Source organism: Hyperolius riggenbachi, chromosome 3 (assembly GCF_040937935.1).
Source record: "Hyperolius riggenbachi isolate aHypRig1 chromosome 3, aHypRig1.pri, whole genome shotgun sequence".
Lineage (NCBI taxonomy): Eukaryota > Metazoa > Chordata > Amphibia > Anura > Hyperoliidae > Hyperolius > Hyperolius riggenbachi.
In genome coordinates, this window is record NC_090648.1 from 444,207,749 (window position 1) to 444,225,976 (window position 18,228).

The window sequence follows — 18,228 nt, forward strand, 5'->3', positions numbered from 1 at the left end:
AGGTGAGTACCCCCCAGGGGCCGTTTTGTCGTTACAGTTCCTCTTTAAAGCTGTCCTTGTAGATAGGGATGGCTGCATAGAACAGCTTTACTGTCCCTCAATGAGCCGCCCCTATATTTCTAGTGCCCTAGGCCATGGCCTATGTGGCCTTGCTAGAAATCCGGCCCTGTTAGTAGCAAAGAAAACAGTCTGATGTTTTTATTTTCAGTTACTCAGCTTTGTTTTTATAACATTGCATCATACTGTCATGTTTGCAGTTTAGAAACCACACTTATAAGCTATCAAACAAAGCAGAAATAATGACCCTTTGAAGTTTCCTACTGTAAAACCTTATCTCAAGCTGTCTTCCACCGCTTCTTGGCTGTTTAAGTGACAAGACTGTATTCGACCCAGCAGGTCAAATAGCCCAGAGAAGCTCTTTTGCATAGACAACTACTGACACTTTTTTTTAACTCTTCCTGTACTGGAAAACAATATGAGACTCTTTTCTTTGCTACTGGTGTTCCATTTCTTAGCTGCACTACAAATACAATTAATTATCTCATAAGTTTATTTTTTTTTTAGATTTGCTTTAAATGCCAGACAGCTAAGGCTTTACTTTTCTCACCTGCAGCTTCTACTTTCTAAGCACATAGGAGTTTCCTTGTTTATTTTTAGCTCTGAAAAGCCATTATTTGATCATTGCGGTCTGAAAGGCCTGTATATTATTACAGCAGAATTGTAGCGTAACGCGGTATTATTTGGCAGATCTGCTTCCAGTCATCGTGGAGCTAGAAGCACAGAGCCAACATCTGCTGGAACATCAAGATTTCCCCTCTTCTGGCAGAGATGGTCAGTGGGGTGCAAATTTCTTTTGACTTGAATGCAAATTTAGGCCCAGTGCACACCAAGCGGTTTTTGGAGCGATCCGCCGGCCGCATCCGCCTCTAAAAACGCTTGTCTAATGAATTGCAATGGGATGGTGCACACCGGCGGTTTGCGGTGTTTGCCAAGCCGCAAACGTGCCTCCTGCTGCGCGTTTGCGGTTTTCGGAAGCGTTTCATCCTCAATGTAAAGTATAGGAAAAACGCAAACCGCTCTGAAAAACGCTAGTTCAGAGCGGTTTGCCAGGCATTTTTGTTACAGTAGCTGTTCAGTAACAGCTTTTACTGTAACAATATGTGTAATCTGCTGCACAAAAACGCACGCAAAACCGCTAGGTATGTTTAGAAAACCTCTCTAAACATACCTAGAATCGCTCTGAAATCAGCTCCCAAAACCGCTAGCGTATTGCGGATCTGCTAGCGGTTTTGATGTGCACTGGGCCTTAGTGCAGATTGTATGTTTATATATTTATTTATTTATTTTTAAATTTGCCATGCAGAGCCACAGAACATGTTGGCGCTATGGAAGCTAATTATAGTAATCCAGAGTGTGTAGCTTTAAGTCTCAGCCCTGCCTACTGAAAAGGGAAAAATCTGGACACCTCAGTGCAGTCTATGATTCATTCCAACACAGCTGTTACGAAATGGGAATTTCTGAAAAGGAAGTCTGCCCTCCCAGTTGTTTTTAACTGCTGCCATTCTTCTCCCATTCGCTTCCTGCAGTAGAGCCTGCCCTGCAGTGCACAGAGGAGAAGAGACCAGCGCTCTATCAGACGAGTTTTAACAGTACTGGAGTCTGAAACGTGAGTCCTTGCAATCATTTTGTGCTTATTGCTTCTTTATCATTATAACCTTAATGAAAAATGTTTTAAAAACAGGAGACCTACTTTGCAAACCGTAAAATGTTAAATCCTACTATAAGGGTCCAGGCTGCTTACATGAGTAACTACTGTAAGTATAACTGAGATGTTACAGCTGGATGGATCCTTGGAATGAAAACAGGGAGATCTGGCCCTCTGGTGGAAAAATGCAAACTATTTACACTGCTTTGCCAGTAACCCTTCAATGACCATAATCACTAGTATTGCAGAGATGATAATAATGGGCAGAGCTGTTGGCTGGTCAGTTTCAAAAGACAAATATTTGAACTATTGTGCAAAAGTTCATTTATGTCAGTAATTCAACTGAAAGAGACACTGAAGCGAAAAAAATATACGATATAATGAATTGGTTGTGTACTATGAATAATTACTAGAAGATTAGCAGCAAAGAAAATATTCTCATATTTTTATTTTCAGGTATATAGTGTTTTTTCTAACATTGCATCATTCTCTAATATGTGCAGATTACACAACACTCGGCATTCAAAATGATTCTTTCAGAGCAGTCTGTGAACTAATGACCTCTCCTCTGCCAGAGGAAAAGTAAATAGTTAACTAACAGTTGAGATAATAAAAGTCAGAAAACAGCCCTCTCCAGACTTTGAAAGTTGTAGAGATATTTGCTTTTTTGTATAGAGATAACAACTGGAGTTTCTTAACTCTTCCTGTACTGGAAACAATTAGACTGATGTATCTGATCTTAATGTTTTATTTCTTAGCTGTACTACACATACAAATCATAATATCATAGTTTTTTTTTTTGCTTCAGTGTCTCTTTAAAAGGTGAAACTAGTAGATGAAATAGACTCATTACATGCAAAGAGAGATATTTCAAGCCGTTATTTGTTATAATTTTGATGACTATGGCTTACAGCTTTTGAGAACCCCAAAATCAAAATTTGAGCCTAGACTATTGAGAATTTTTGCAATAATCGAATGGTCTATAAGTGTCAGGCAGGGAACACCCTAAGCAGAAACGGTAGCGCTGCGTAAAACTCAGCGAAAACACACAAAATGCAAGTCAATGGGCCGCATGTAAAAACGCATATACTTTTGCAATGTGCGTTTTTAAAAACGCTGGTTTTGTTGCATATTTTTAAAAAGTGCATCAAAAACGCACATAATGAAAGTCAGTGGTGATTATTATTATTATTATTATTATTATTATTATTTAGTATTTATATAGCGCCGACATCTTCCGCAGCGCTGTACAGAGTATATTGTCTAGTCACTAACTGTCCCTCAGAGGGGCTCACAATCTAGTCCCTACTATAGTCATATGTCTATGTATGTATCATGTAGTGTATGTATTGTAGTCTAGGGCCAATTTTTTTTTTTATGCAATTTAGTTCGTTTTGCATGCGTTTTTATATGCTTTTTAAAAAACAAAACAAGTTTGATGAGGTATATTCGCTTCCTATTGACTTCCTAGTGACACATCTAAAACACATGTATAACGCATACAAAACGCATTAAAACGCAAGTAAAACGCATGTGCGGGGGAAAAACGCAAACGCAGAGAAAACACAATGAAAACACACTAAAAACACACAAATGCATGTGCACCAAAACGCTACATTTCCCGCACTGCCAAGTGTGCACCCAGCTAATTAATCCAAAACCACCTGCAAAGGGTTCCTATTTCATATATTAGTTTAAACTTTTAACCTGAATTACTGTAATAAATGGACTTTTGCACGATATTCTAATATTCCGTATTTCACTTGTAGGCCTTGAACACACGTACGAGGCGTGTCACCTGGCAGGCATTGGCATTCCATCCCTGAGGGCCCTTTTACACTGGGGCATTGCAGTTCAGTAAATTTACCGCACCATTCCCTCGGGCAATGAAAGTCTATGTGGGGTTCACACTCCCCACGTTGAGGTACGCTGCGCCGGAAGTTCCCTATCGCGCTACAATACCTACGTTACCATGCGGCTCCTGCGGCGATCTGTGTCGGACCAGAAGTCATGTAAGTCTATGACAACACAGGGTTTTGAAAAAAGCCGGTGACGGCGGTGCGGCACGCATGTGCGGAACCATATCTTTTACAATATGCTTCCATGCACTTCTGTATGGCTAAAACAGGAAGTGACCGCAATTGTGCATCACTTCCTGTTTGGCCGGATGCCAGAAGGGGAATACCGCATAGTAAGGCGGTATTCCACGAAGGCCTGTTTTTGGGGGTGCGGCGCAGCCGCTGACGCCAATTTCCGGTGTGAAGCCAGTCTCTGGGGACATAGCAGCCACCTCAGCCGTGTTTCATCTAGCATGTGTAAAGGTACAATACAGCCGCATTGTTAACCCGATGCAATTATATTTTAAAGCAAAGCAAAATAATAAAACAAAGTTATACTCACTACTGTAGTGGGAAGCCTCTTGAAGGACCCCCCGACTCCACCATTGCTTGCTGGGACGCTCTCTTTCTATGCCCCCCCGTGTACGAGTGTGGCCGCACTGCTAGTCGGGTTCACACCTGCCCAGTAACATGGAGTCACTCGTGCATAGAGTATGTATGAGCATGTAACATGTATGAGCGGCTCCGGGGGTATTTTGCGTCTGCACAGTACTGAGGTGCTCATACACAGAGGGGGGGAGTGGCCACAAACAATATTCAACATTAATAACCGGTATTTTCAAAGGGTTCCAGTGCAGGATCAGAGGGGTGTAACAAGAGCTGAGAGGTGTCTGGACTATCCAACAGCTTCCCTCTACTGGGGTATCTTTTTCTTTTTACTTCAGATATGCTTTAATAGTACATTTACATTGGCGCATTAGCATTGCGGTGCAATGGATCTGTTAACGCGGGCATGAAGTGCGGTCCTGCACAATGTGCACATTAACAGTTGCAGTGAAGCATACTTTTCAGTGACTGTATGCTTCATTGAAAGCGTTGCAATGCACAAATAACATGCAGTGTGACTTTCCCCATTTACAGAGAACCCAACGCAAGTGTTGATTGTTAGACGTGCATGGATGGAAATGCTGAGTACTGTCCTCCAAATTGCATTTCATTACCATCAATGAGTTTTTATCCAGTGTAAACATGTAACGTTAAGTTGATAATCCTGTGGTTACAGAGGCAGCTGAAATATGCTGTACATCCCAAATTCACAGAAGCTATCTCAGAGCTACACGCAGGGAAAGCTGATGACTTGACATCACTCAAGCACTGCATCACTCTAATGGTGCCCATACACGGTACAATAAAAACATTTGATTTTCCTGTTTATTCAACTAAAATGATTGAATCAAATGAAAGTCAAAAGAATCCTTTTTTTCGATGAAGAAAAACAAACGATTATCCTGTTTTTTTCAATAAAAATCCAATCGGATATGTTTAAAAAATCTTTATATTCGAACTAACAGAATAATTGAACGAAATTATCTAATTGAAAAAAATGTACCATGCATGGGCACCATAATGGTTCCCATACATAGTACGATTAAAACGTTTTATTTTCCCATTTATCCGACCAAAATGATTGGATCGAATGAAAGTCAAAAATAATCTTTTTTTTTTTTTTTCTTTTTTTTTTAGCAAGAAAAACAAACTATTATAATTTTTCGAATAAAATTTGATTGGACATGTTGAAAAAATCTTTATATTCAATTATTTTTTCCAGATTTTCTAATAAATCGAACATTCATGTATGGTACCTCGAAAAACAACTATGCGATTTTTCTCGATCTAACAGAATAATCGAACATAATTATCTAATCTAAAAAATTGTACCATGTATGATAAAAACAGACAGCAGTGAAGCACTGCATGCATTTTTTCTATCAATTACATTAGCTTCTGTGATAAATGTGCATGTTTTCACACATACAGACATACACTCATGATGTCACGCACATGCGCAGAAAGTGCCCGGCAACAGGCGTGCGATCAAGGACGCACACTGCCAGCCCAGCGCAGCCGTACTACTCCGGGTCATAGTGACCCGGAAGTAGTACAGGGTGAGGTGTTCGCCGGTGAACGGTTCCTGAACCGTTCGCCGACATCTCTAAATATAACCCAGCATTTCATCTTTGCTCTAAAACATTATTTACAGCATATTAAATGCAACCAGCATTTTTTTTTTTTTACTAGACCAGCATTCAAAGGGTTACACACAGAGCTTGGAAGTTCAGTGTAGTGAAATGTGGATGCATCCGAAGTGTAGTTAATGTTATCTTGTGTTTACTGAAATGTATCAAGTGAGGAATGTGACACAATCTCTGACTGTGGAGAAGCGGCTCAACACAGACAGAGAGTCAAAGCATGTCTTGCCTTCACTACATAATGAATAAAAACAGTTATTAATAAAATGCAAAGTCAGCTCACAAAGCAAAAAACTGTACTTTTGGGAAGCTATAACTTCTAAATGAATAATAATACTTATGCACAAATGCAAATATGATAACCGTATGGCATATAAAAAGTAGGAAAACATGTTTTTATTGAATATTATGTCAGGGTTTTAAACCGCTTTAATTACCTAAAATATTTATAAAATACATTGCTAGTAATTCCTTTTTTGTTGTGCTGCTTTTTATGTTATAAGACGGTGTCCCCTGAACAGACTGACGGCGTCGAACTGTGGAATAATCATTTTCCACAGGTGATGACACTCTTTGGCTTCAGCAATGTCTGAATCACACACCTGAAACAAGCATGCTGCAAATCCAATCAGACATCAGTCAGAGCATCTGATCTACATGCTTGTTCAGGGTCTATAAGGCCAGTGTTTGAGGCAGAGTATCAGCAGGACAGACAGGCAATTTGCATAATTTAAAAGGAAATAAATATGCCACGTGAGTGAAATACTCAAACCAACCCATTTGGCAACAAGAATAATGTCTTTGCCACAATCACTGAGATCACATTTTCCTCATTCTAGTCATTAAAGCATACCTGAAATGAGGCTCAATCTCTTAAATTAAACTGAGAGAGGGAAGGTGAGCGGGGAACTGCGTCACTGACTTGACCTGGAGGGGAGGGGTGGCGATTGGCCTTTGGGTTACAGCGTAATTTCCTGCATCAGGTGTTTTTTTTTTTTTTTAAATGCTAGAATATAGCTTAACCACTTGAGGACTACAGTGGAAAACCCTCCTAAAGTCCGGAGCAATTTTAACTAAATGGGCCACTGCAGCTTTAAGGCATAGCTGCAGGCCCGTACAACTCAGCACACAGGTGATCCCCCCCCCCCTTTCTCCCCACCAACAGAGCTCTCTGTTGGTGGGGTCTGATCGGCCCCCTTGTGTTTATTTATGTTTTAATAAATATTTATGTAACGTTTTTTAATGTTTTTTTTTTTACTAATGCTGCTTTTTTTTTTTCTCTAAGAAATCCCCTCCCTCCCCCAAGCCGGCCAATCACGCGATCGGCTGTCATAGGCTTCTGCCTATGAGAGCCGATCGCTCTCTTGTCCCCGAGGGGGACAGCCATGTGACACGGCTGTCCCCAAGCACCGCGCTGCTGCTGATCGCAGCGCTGTACAAGTAAATAGACTGCGATCACGCCGTCTAACAGTCTCCCGAGCGGCAATAGCCACTCGGTGACTGAAGAGGGGGCGGAGCTCCGCTCCCCGAGCAGGAGATGCGCGCGCAGCCTGCGTGCGTTCTCATGCAAATTAGAGCCCCAGGACTTGACGCCAATTGGCATTAGGCGGTCCTGGGGCTGCCGTGGCGACTACGCCCATTGGCGGGGGGCGGTTGTTCAGTAGTTAATGGTAAGCCCTTCTACAATAAACCCACGGTGGTTTGTCAGAGCTTTTAAATTGCCATGTTTAGTGTAATGTGAACCCGAGGTGAGTTAGATACTTACCTAGGTAGTGGGAAACCTCTAGACAGTCCAGAAGTATCCCATGTCTTCCTTGCCTTCACCATTGCCACGCACGGCCCCCCTTAACATATCCGGCAACAGCTTGTCGGCTATATTCTGGTGGCTGCACTTCCCGCTGTGTAAGAGCATGGCTGTAGTGCACCTGCGCAGGAAGCGTGCTACCGCAGGGCCGTACTTGCGCAGGTGCAGTACAACTGCGCTCGTGCACAAACAAGAGTGCAGCCCTGATTCTCAACTGACAGAGGGTCTTGGCCAGTGGGAGTGATCTCAAGGAGGATATGGGAAACCTCTGGAGGAGCTAGAGGCCATCCTCTTAGGCAAGTATCAAACTTTGTATTTTAAAACTAATGAAATAAATGATTGTATCTATCTTCCTTCTCCTAAAAATGACTTTTTAAGATATTACACAGTTTTATTTGATGTTTAAATCTACTTTTTAAGTTTAACTGTTTTATTGTTTTTGCTCAATGACACATTCATTGCAGTATGCCAGAGCTAAAATCTATGAACTATTGACACTTTTTATCGATTTCCTGCTATCAGAAGCCATTTTCTGCTAGGAAAGTGTTTTATAGTTGGAATTTCTTATCAGTGAGGGTCACACTGTAGTAACTTCCTGTCTGAGTCAGGACTGATTTCTATATTAAGGGCTCTGCCTCTGACATGGGAGACCAGGGTTCGAACCTCGGCTCTGCCTGTTCAGTAAGCCAGCACCTATTTCAGCAGGAGACCTTAGGCAAGTCTCCCTAACACTGCTACTGCCTATAGAGCGCGTCCTAGTGGCTGCAGCTCTGGCGCTTTGAGTCCGACAGGAGAAAAGCGCTATATAAGTGTTTGTCTTTGTCTTTTGTCTTTATATAGGAGGATCTTTGTTAACAAAGTGAGACCACAAAAAATGTTTTGATTCCAAAGTTTAATATGACACTTTATTGTATCGAAAAAATCTTTTTTCAAAAAGATAAAAATTCTCTAGACTGTGCATGATATTTTTTGGAGATACACTTTATGCTTTGTAAAGGCCTGACGAAGGGTTAACAACCCGAAACGGACTAGTGTCGTTGCCTGAATTGTACTATTTGAAATGTACTGTTTCATCAAGCAAAGCACACAGTGTCTACGATCTGTTGGAATACAATGATTTTCTACATTTGTACTGTGAAGAATTCTTACTGATGAATATAAAAAGTTTTTTTTGTCTTTTTGAAAAAAGATTTTTTGGATACAATAAAGTGATAGTGAACTTTGGAATCAAAACATTTTTTTTTTGCTGTTCACCTTGTTAACAAAGATCCTCCTATATAGAAATCTGACATTATTCTGAGCATAGTGGTGTGCTCAAGCGTGGATCATTATCTATGAATACCCTGAGAGTCCTTTTTCTTTTTTGGACTCATTCCCAACGATATTGAAATACATGAGTCAGGACTGAGTCAGCCACTTACATACCTGATATTTAACTCTTTCAGGCAGAAAAAGAAAAAAAGGAACACAGCATAGTTATTTGTGTGCTAGGCACTGTACATACCCATGTCACATGTCACCTCGGGTATCCTATAAGCCTTTCAGTGTCACTTCGGGTATACTTTAACTGAAGCTCCTTGTCTGTAGCTCTGTGTTGTATATCCATTGGTCAGTTGCCACATGATTGATTGCTCCTCCCACTTTTTTAGAACTGCACATTTCGGAGGGTTACAGTTACTAGTTACATTTTGGGCTGCATTTATTCTCTGGCCATCTCCCCTTCCTTCCCTGACAATATCCCATCACTGCTTGTGTCTCACAACCCTAGGCTTTAGTATTAACTTATCAGTCAAGAGTTTCTGGAGCTGTGATACTGAATTAGAAAGAGTGAGTGTTGGTTACAGGCAGCCAACATCTGATGGTGGCGGTGCCAACAACTGTGCACAACTGTGTAACTGGGAGAAAGGGGCGGCGATTAACGCCCAGGCTGCAGTTTTACTTCTGTGTGGCAGGTGACCTGACCGTTCAACAGGGAAGGTGAGAAGTTTTAAATTATTAGAGTCGGACTTCAACAACTTAAAAAGACTCTGTAGCCTCTTAAAATTCCGCTTTTTATTTCAAAAATGTGTTTAACATCATTCCCCTAACTAAAACGCTGCATCCCAGCGGCTGGAATCTAACTACATCCCCCCAAACTCCCAGGGGGCAATCCGGGCAGCGCTTCCATGTGAGGCAGAGCTTCCAGCATCAGCTCTGCCTCTCCATGGGTCTGTCAGCCCGGATCGCCGCCTCTCCCCTGTCCCTCTCCTTCTTCCTTCACTGAGAGGGGCGGGGAGAGGCGGAGATACGCGCTGACAGACGCGTGTAGAGGCAGAGCTGCAGCTGAAAGCTCTGCCTCACACGGAAGCGCACAGGGCAGCAAGATACACGACCAAGAAAGTTGGGGATTTTGCGAGGGGAGTTTGAGGGGATTTCGTTAGTGTCCAGCCATGGGGATTCAGCGTTTTAGTTAGGGGAATGATGTTAAACACATTTTTTAAATAAAAAACTGAATTTTAAGAGACTTCAGAGTCTCTTTAAGTAAAACTTCAACCATTTGTGATATATTTTTTGCATTGGCTACATGCTTCTCAAGTCAAGTTAACATATTACTATGCCAATGTCCCAAGGCAAGTCCACTCCTCCAGCACGCAAACAGGAGAAAATGCCCGTAATGTATACTTAAAAGGCCTTCATTGTGGCAAGAACATGGCTAAACAGCTAACATGTTTCAGATGTTCTAAGGTCCATAATCAGCCACCTGTATGGGGTGTTTTTAATCACCTCCAGGATAGACTTATAATGAGTCTGGGCTCACGAGACACCTGCCATGGAATCTGAAGAGGAACTTAGACAGGCGCACTGATGGACCTCCTTTATGATTCAGTTACAATGTCCTGTAAGTTTTCAATTCTCCATCTGTTCCATGAAATTTTCTGCAAGTTGATTTATCACTTATTAATATTGTGGTTTCTTGGTTACGGCTGCACTAAATGATGCCAAGACAGAATCCTCAATGACAGAACAGTATACACAAATGCAGGGGCGTAGCAATAGGGGGTGCAGAGGTAGTGACTGCATCGGGGCCCTTAGTCCAGAGGGGCCCCGAAGAGCCCTCCCTAAACTACAGTATTAGCTCTCTATTGGTCCTGTGCTCATAATAATCACTTCTATAGATACTTTGAATAGTGGTAATCATTAACAAACTTCTCCCTTCTTGCTCCTCTGACACTGTAGTTGCCATTGGCAGATTTTGGTGCGCCGTATCAATTGTTATGTATAGAGTGCTTGGGGGGGCCCCATTGTAAAACTTGCATCGGGGCCCACAGCTCCTTGGCTACGCCATTGCACAATTGTGCTACTTATGCAAACACTATGGCACAAGTGTGAAGCGTGACCTTCTAAGCACCATCATTGTTCCAGGCTTTGCTCCTTAATTCCATTGCTGCTGGGCGACAGTGTCCTGTAGGCATACAAAATAATGTTTATAGAAACAAAAATGGTTCCCTTGTTGACAACATACATTAATAATCAGGATCAGGAACATTAAAAAAAAAATAAAAAAAAAAATTATCAGGTGAGCTTCACTCAGTATTATAAGGTAAGCACGTAAGTTGACATGAGGTTAAAATTGAATGTATAATACGACAAAGCAGATGGTCCGCACTTGTTCAAACTGATCCCAACTTTTTTCAAAGATGTATCATGGGTCACATAAAGCTGACATGTTTCGGTCCCGAGGGACCTTAATCATGAGCTATGATTAAAGGGGCACTATGGCGAAAAATTGTAAAATTTAAAATATGTGCAAACATAGACAACTAAGAAGTACTTTTTCCAGAGTAAAATGAGCCATAAACTTATTTTCTCCTATGTTGCTGTCACTTACAGTAGGTAGTAGAAATCTGACAGAAGTGACAGGTTTTGGACTAGTCCATCTCTTCATAGGGGATTCTCAGCAAGGCTTTTATTCTTTATAAAGATATTCCCTAAAAAGGTTTTAACCCTTTCCACTCGTATGTCCCGCATAACGGGACATACGGAAAAACCCGATGCGCTCGTATGTCCCGCTATGCTATGCTATATTGTTTGCAGCGCATCAGGACCGACGCAAACCGCCGATCTGTGTGCGCCGTTTAGTGGGCATGTAATACACTTCACACGGTCACTTCACACGGTCTTTTTGGGGGCACTTCACACAGTCTTTTTGGGCATTCTGGCAATGCTAGAAGCATATCTGCAAACGAGCACAGACGCTTTTAGCATTGGTTACCAGTGTTATGTGGTTGCATTTTGAGCCCCCTAGGCTCAAGTGCAAAATGTAACCGATCCTGGATGCTACATGTAGTGTCCAAGATGAGTTAATGGGATCGAGTGCAGCGTTGTGAATGACGGGATCGAGTGCAGCGATGTGAATGATGGGAAAAGCCGGTACCGTCATTTAAAAAAAGTGTCCATTCATTTGAATGGACAGTGCTTGAGGAACAAACACCGCAGCCGTCATAAGCCATGCATTTAACCCCAATGTGACTGTGAACCAGCCTTACATCTTATTTGTTCTTTCAAATATTTTAAATTGGTATATTTACAAATATATTGTGTACCGTCTACCTTCCTATCTTATTACCATAATTAAGTGTCTCATGTAGTGATGGTCATGTCTAGGAGAAGTCATGCAGTTCAAAGCATGTGATTTGTTTGTTTCAGCTGATAGATTTGCAAAGCTCTGATTTGCAGTGATCCCATCCTGCTTTAGCACAAGATCATGACTGACCAGCAAATCAGAGACTTACATATATATCACCTGACAAAAATGATCACATGCTTCTCCATGAGTTCTCCTAGACATGATTATCATTTGTCTCATGGAACATTGCACATTCATAGTGGAAATATAGCTGATTCCTGGTGCTGAGCATTACATTAACCTCTTGCATACCGGCAGGCTCTGGCCCCTTAACCACTCAAGGACCACAGGTTTACACCCCTCTAGTGACCAGGCAATTTATCACAATTTAGCACACTGCAGCTTTAACAGTATATTACACAGCCATGCAACATAGCACCCAAATTAATTTTACCTCCTTTTCTTGTCACTAGTAGCGCTTTCTTTTGGTGGTCATCGTTAGGGATTTTTTTAATTAAAAGATAAAAATTACTATAGTTCCCCTTCCCGGCTCCCCCCCTAAATTGGCCATAGGCTGCGATCCATACTTTTCCCTCCTCTCATTGATCGCAGCGCTGTACAGAAGTAAACAAACAGGGAACGATCGCTCATGCGCATTCGCCTTCCCTGCTAAACCCTGCCTACAGAACCTGACGCCAATCAGTGTTACGTGGTCCTGTAACTGCCACCCTCCCACTACCTATCAGCGCTAGGCGGTTGGGAGAGGGTTAAGGACTGCTGATACCACAAAACAGCGCCTCCTGACGAATTGCCGCACATACCAGCTGCTCTCGCCGGTCACGCCAATCTTCCATCAACCACAGGCCCCTCTCTCTGCCGTCACTATGACGGCAGAGCTCTGTGCACCAGTCAGGAGATGCTTTCATTGGCTCCTGACCCTGTCCATCAATGTGAGCCAATGTGATTGGCTCACAGTGATCACGCAGTCAGGAGCCAATGAAAGCGGCTTCTGACCGGCTCACAGAGCTCTGCCGTCATATAGATGGCAGTGTGAGTGAACTGCAGCGGATGCAAAGCGGCAAGGTCGGCGGTAGCAGCGGTTGTGCGCAGCAAGCTACTTGAAATTTATGTCCTGTCAGAGCTACGCCACCACCTGCAGAACGTAGATTTCAACTTAAATGGTCCAGAATGAGTTAATGTTAAAGAGTACCATAACATGCCATTATTCACTTTATTAATTGAAGTTTATCTATTTTGGAGCAATTATATATCTAAATGAATGAACACCATTACCACACTTTGGCACTCTGGGTAATAGTTAAATGTTTCTATATGGAGGGTATGAGTATCAATTAATTGAAACATCTTTTTAGTGGTAGGAACTGAACTGCATTTATTTCTCTTCAATAATAATCTTTCTTGTGTTATTTTTATTTTCCCAGATAACATTCCATAATGAAGTTCCCGTATTTGTTGACGTTCCTCCTTCTATTTGCTCAGAACATCCCCTCTTCAGATTGTTCCGGTTGCTCTTTGAATGAGTCCATTGGGCTTTGTTCCTGTTCACTCCTTGATCTGGAAAATATCTTTAGTATCCTTCCATGTATTGAGGCCACCAGTTTTGAATTCAGTGGAGGAAGTTACCTGAACACAGAAAATGTTAATCTGGAAAGTGTTCAGCTGGACCTTTTTCTGAACCAACTTCGCCTTCCTTTTATCAAAGTCAGTTTGATCAATGCAGTTGTGTCCGAGGAGCTTTTGTTTACTTTTATCTACTGGATCCGTAAGATTCCAATCAATCTTCTTGCTTTGGAAAACACAACATGTGTAGGCTATTTCAACGGTACATCTATGAATGTACAACCACCATATATATCCTCTCTGGAGTTCATCAATGTGTCTTCCCACCCACTTATGCCAGGAGATAATGCTTTCAATGGTTTTGGAAACTGGAGGTCTACGATGGGCAAGATAACGGTAATGAAATCGAACCTGAAGGACATCCCATGTAGCATCAGTACGAAATTTGGCTCTTTGTTCAACCTAGATCTATCGGAAAATCTTCTTCAAGATGCAAATCTCTCATCTTCATTTTGTAGAGGTGCATTTCCCCTTCTTAGGATACTGAAACTCCGACAAAACAATCTGGTTAATTATGAAACAGTGTGCCAAACACTAGGGAAGTATGACCAATTAATGCAGTTAGATCTAAGTCAAAACAAATTCTCTCGCTTGTCTGATTTCTTATGCAAGTGGCCACCATCTTTAATTAATTTAAATCTGTCCGACACTGGCTTGGAAGATGTTAAAGGTGGTTTGCCTGAAAACTGTGAAGTACTTGATTTAAGCCACAACAGAATCGAATTTCTCAATATTTCCTTGGGGAGACTGAAAAAACTCTACTTGTCTTATAACAGGATTGCTACTTTCTCCAGTTTGGGGAGTTTTCCAATGCTTCAGGTCCTAGCTATTGATGGGAATCGTATCAGCACCCTACAGAAAGATGAACTGCAACTTTTTAAAAATCTGAAAACTCTTAAAGGAGATAATAACCCTTACATCTGTACATGTTCTTTTGTGAGTGAAATGAAAGAAAGCTCACAAAACGATTGGACATTTCAACAGTGGCCAGAGGGATACGCATGTTCCTCCCCTGATTCCTTTCGAGATATGTTGGTTGAGAATGTCAGCCGTTCATTTTTTGATTGTCATACGGAGCTTTTGATAATTTTGATATGCATCATAATATTATTGTTGACTGTAGCAATAATAATTTGCTTTATTAAGATTCATCGGAGTAACAAAACAAGATCTCAAAGCTCTGTAAGTGGAAATTCAAACAGCGTCCAGTTTCAGCAATAGAGAACTTTTTTTTAACTGGATGACTCTTCAGTGGGTGGTTCTTGATTTGCGAAACTTCATACCATAATGTAAACTATGGATTGTAAGCTCCACAGAATTGCCCCAGATTCATAGATCACGTGACATCTCACACTATATCTTGTATTTAAAGTAAAGCTATGAGAGGAGAAAAAGCAAGCGTTAGATACTTAACCGCAGGATTGGAAAGTTCCTGAATGCATTCCCGTATCTGTGCAAGTGTGGGCCCACTCTGCAGGAGCAATGACAGCCCGGGTCTGTACAGTAGCACCAGGCTCGGTCTGCCCATGATGCCAAGTGAGGCGACTTCCTCAGGCGGCAGAAGTCTGGGGGCAGCACCAGGCAGAAACAGGAAGCGAAGAGAGCGCCTAGCCAACCTATACTGGGGGCAACTGTACCTGGCTAACCTATACAGGGGGCAACTGTACCTAGCTACCAATACTGGGGGCACTTATACCTGGCTACCTACCTATACTGAGGGTGTTTTTTTAAGGGGCTGACCGCAGGTATAATGTGCGGTGCAAATTGTTGGGGTGTTGTGCGATCATTCCAATTCGTGGGGCGCTTCCCCACAAGATTGCCTCAGGCAGCAAAAAGTCTAGAACTGGCCCTGAGTAGCACAGAGCTACTAGTGCACGGAGGAAAAAGTTGTGCACATGCGTCTCCACTCTTCTACGCAGACGTGGGCCATCATTGGGCCTGTGCAGTGCGTTCACACTTGTACATGGATGGGAGCGTGGGCATGCGAGCATATTTGACAAGCCCTTGTTGATTATGTTCTAGGGGCCCAGCGCTGGACAGGTGGGGGTGAGAAGGATAAGGAAAGCCTTTGAATTATCCAGGTGCCTCCTTCTACTGAGGTGAGTATCTATCTTTTGCTTTTTTTACTCATAGGTACACTTTACAGACTGCTATGAATGACGTGTAAGAGATGAAAGCAAGGCATTGTGTCTCCCCAGAAAATAGAAACATAGTAAATGTATGCACACCACATTTTGCTGCTGAGGAGGTTACAATATATATCCAAAAAACAAAGTCTTGTACAAAAATGTATACAGAGGGGTACAGGCATCAGCTCAGGGTATGGACTCAAATGATAAGAGTCAATGTGAACTGGCCCATCCGCTACCTGGTGTATGAAAATGCAGAACATCCGACAATAGGGCCCGATCCAATTCACTTTTTCTTCAAAGCTTTCTCCTAGGTAATATTTTCACATTATAAATAAAAATGCTCTTTAATCCACCAGCAAGCAAGAAAATACTCAGTACTTAATCACCAAAATGTTGGTACTTTTTTCAGGTGCGGAGTGCCGAAAAGTTATTTTAAACAGAAGATAAAAAATTATCTCCTGGGAGAAAACTTTGGAAAAAGAAAAAAGTAAATTGGATTGGGCTCATATTGCAAATGAGGTGTTAATTGGTGGGATTAAAGAATTACAAATAAACGCTAAAGACCTATAATAAGACATGACATTCCCGATACGGACATGATAGTTTACAGGTTTATAGGAATACGTTAGGTACTTACGCTTATCCGGAACGCAACCAACCAGCAGTCTCAACCAACCAGTGCAAACCACTGTCAGTACTCATAATGGTGAAGGCCAACTTCTCAGGCTGTTTGTGGGCTCTGCTGTGCTTAGAGACTGGGTCCCATGGCTCCCCCAAGGTTAATATACTTCCAATTACTGTATTCTAACATTTAATACAGAGGTCATGGTATATATATCAAGTTGGGTATAGAACTGTATTAGCTAGGCTTATTTTTAACATTGAGTCTTATGCAACCAGAAAGCACACTTTTCCGGCATCAGCTGATCCTCATTGGATCTCTACTGTAATAGATCAACAACAGATATTAAAGTTAAAATGTTTGTAATGAAATGAAAAAGAGAAGAGATGGTGTGAGCAGTAACCAGGGTTGGTTTCTGGGCACAGACAGTCCAGGCAATGGCACACTCTGTATTAATGAAACTCTGTTATTGGCAATCTACCATGCACAGCACAGTATATTTTATTGGAGCGCAGTGTTAAATCCTTGGTGACAAAACCCCACGTATCCTCTCCCCTCCATACAGAGGGTGCATGTGTGTGGGGAAGGGGGCGTGTGATAGGCTATTCTACTTGAGGCACCAAATTGGTCAGAGACATCCCTGGCAATAATTGTTAAATAACCTGTTTGAACAAACCTGAAAAATGTTAACGCAATGTACTGTTATGACTTCCATGAAGAATGTTGGGTTACGCCCAGAGTTGGACTTTCAACTTTGACTGTTTTGTATGTTTACTTTTTTATTGTTTTTGACAACAAAATAAAAAATATTTGGCAAAATAAGGGCCCGTTCCCACTTTCACACCTACAAAGGAGAGCATTTATTTGTTACAGCTGATAGAAATCCTGCAATAAATATGCAGTGTGACTACTTCCGGCTTTCATAGACGCAGATATAGGGTTAATATCATGTGTTTACAAATTAGCAGAACTGCCGAGATTCCCGAACTGACACAACTGAGAGATCAAATTACACTTGTGATTACGTACAGATGAGGGGGGAATTAGATAGGCTAAGCTCTCTAAATACATACAAGTTGGATTTCTCTCTGTTTTTTCCTTCTATCCTGTGCAAGAGTTCAGGTCTACTTTAAAGGGGAGCTGGGAAAGGGGCTGTTTATTAAAAAGTTCCCAACTTTAAAATGTATAAAAATACAGTAGCGGGTTTATGTGCGTACGAGAGAGAACGGTGCTGGAGACCTGGGCGCAGGATTCAGCCGGTATATGGCTGATCCTGCTGCCGCACAAGTCCTGGCCATATTAAATACTATTCCCTCTCCAGGCCGCCATGACGGTGCTGAAGTTACTCAATGTGCGCTGCTATAGCCGTAATTCCCATTAAGGCCTATGGTGGCGCCGGCTGCGCCCAAATCTCCTGCGCTGGTTTCAGCGTGTTCGATTTATGTGGCATAAGCAGGTGTGGAATGCACTCATATTTTAAGGTTTATTTATAAAGTAATTTGCTAATTGACATGTTTAAATGAAATAGCTCATCTACCATAGCCACAGTAGGCTGTAAAATATTTGGTTGGAAGGATCTGGTGTAAATATTTTGTTGTATTCCTTAACCCCCTTGGCGGTATGAAAAATAC

The 18,228-nt window shown here is 41.8% G+C and overlaps 1 protein-coding gene across 1 annotated transcript; it reads left to right on the plus strand.

Moving 5' to 3' along the window:
* The first annotated feature begins 789 nt into the window (after positions 1–789).
* On the plus strand, positions 790–17,419 carry CD14 (CD14 molecule). Its single transcript, XM_068272964.1, has 3 exons — positions 790–831; positions 1,587–1,666; positions 13,645–17,419. The coding sequence occupies exon 3, from the start codon at positions 13,658–13,660 to the stop codon at positions 15,062–15,064; it is 1,407 nt and encodes a 468-aa protein (XP_068129065.1). The 5' UTR covers positions 790–831; positions 1,587–1,666; positions 13,645–13,657; the 3' UTR covers positions 15,065–17,419.
* Positions 17,420–18,228: the final 809 nt, after the last annotated feature.

Bases quoted from the DNA above. Each gene is read 5' to 3' on its own strand.
- CD14 (XM_068272964.1), top strand. From the start codon at position 13,658: ATGAAGTTCCCGTATTTGTTGACGTTCCTCCTTCTATTTGCTCAGAAC.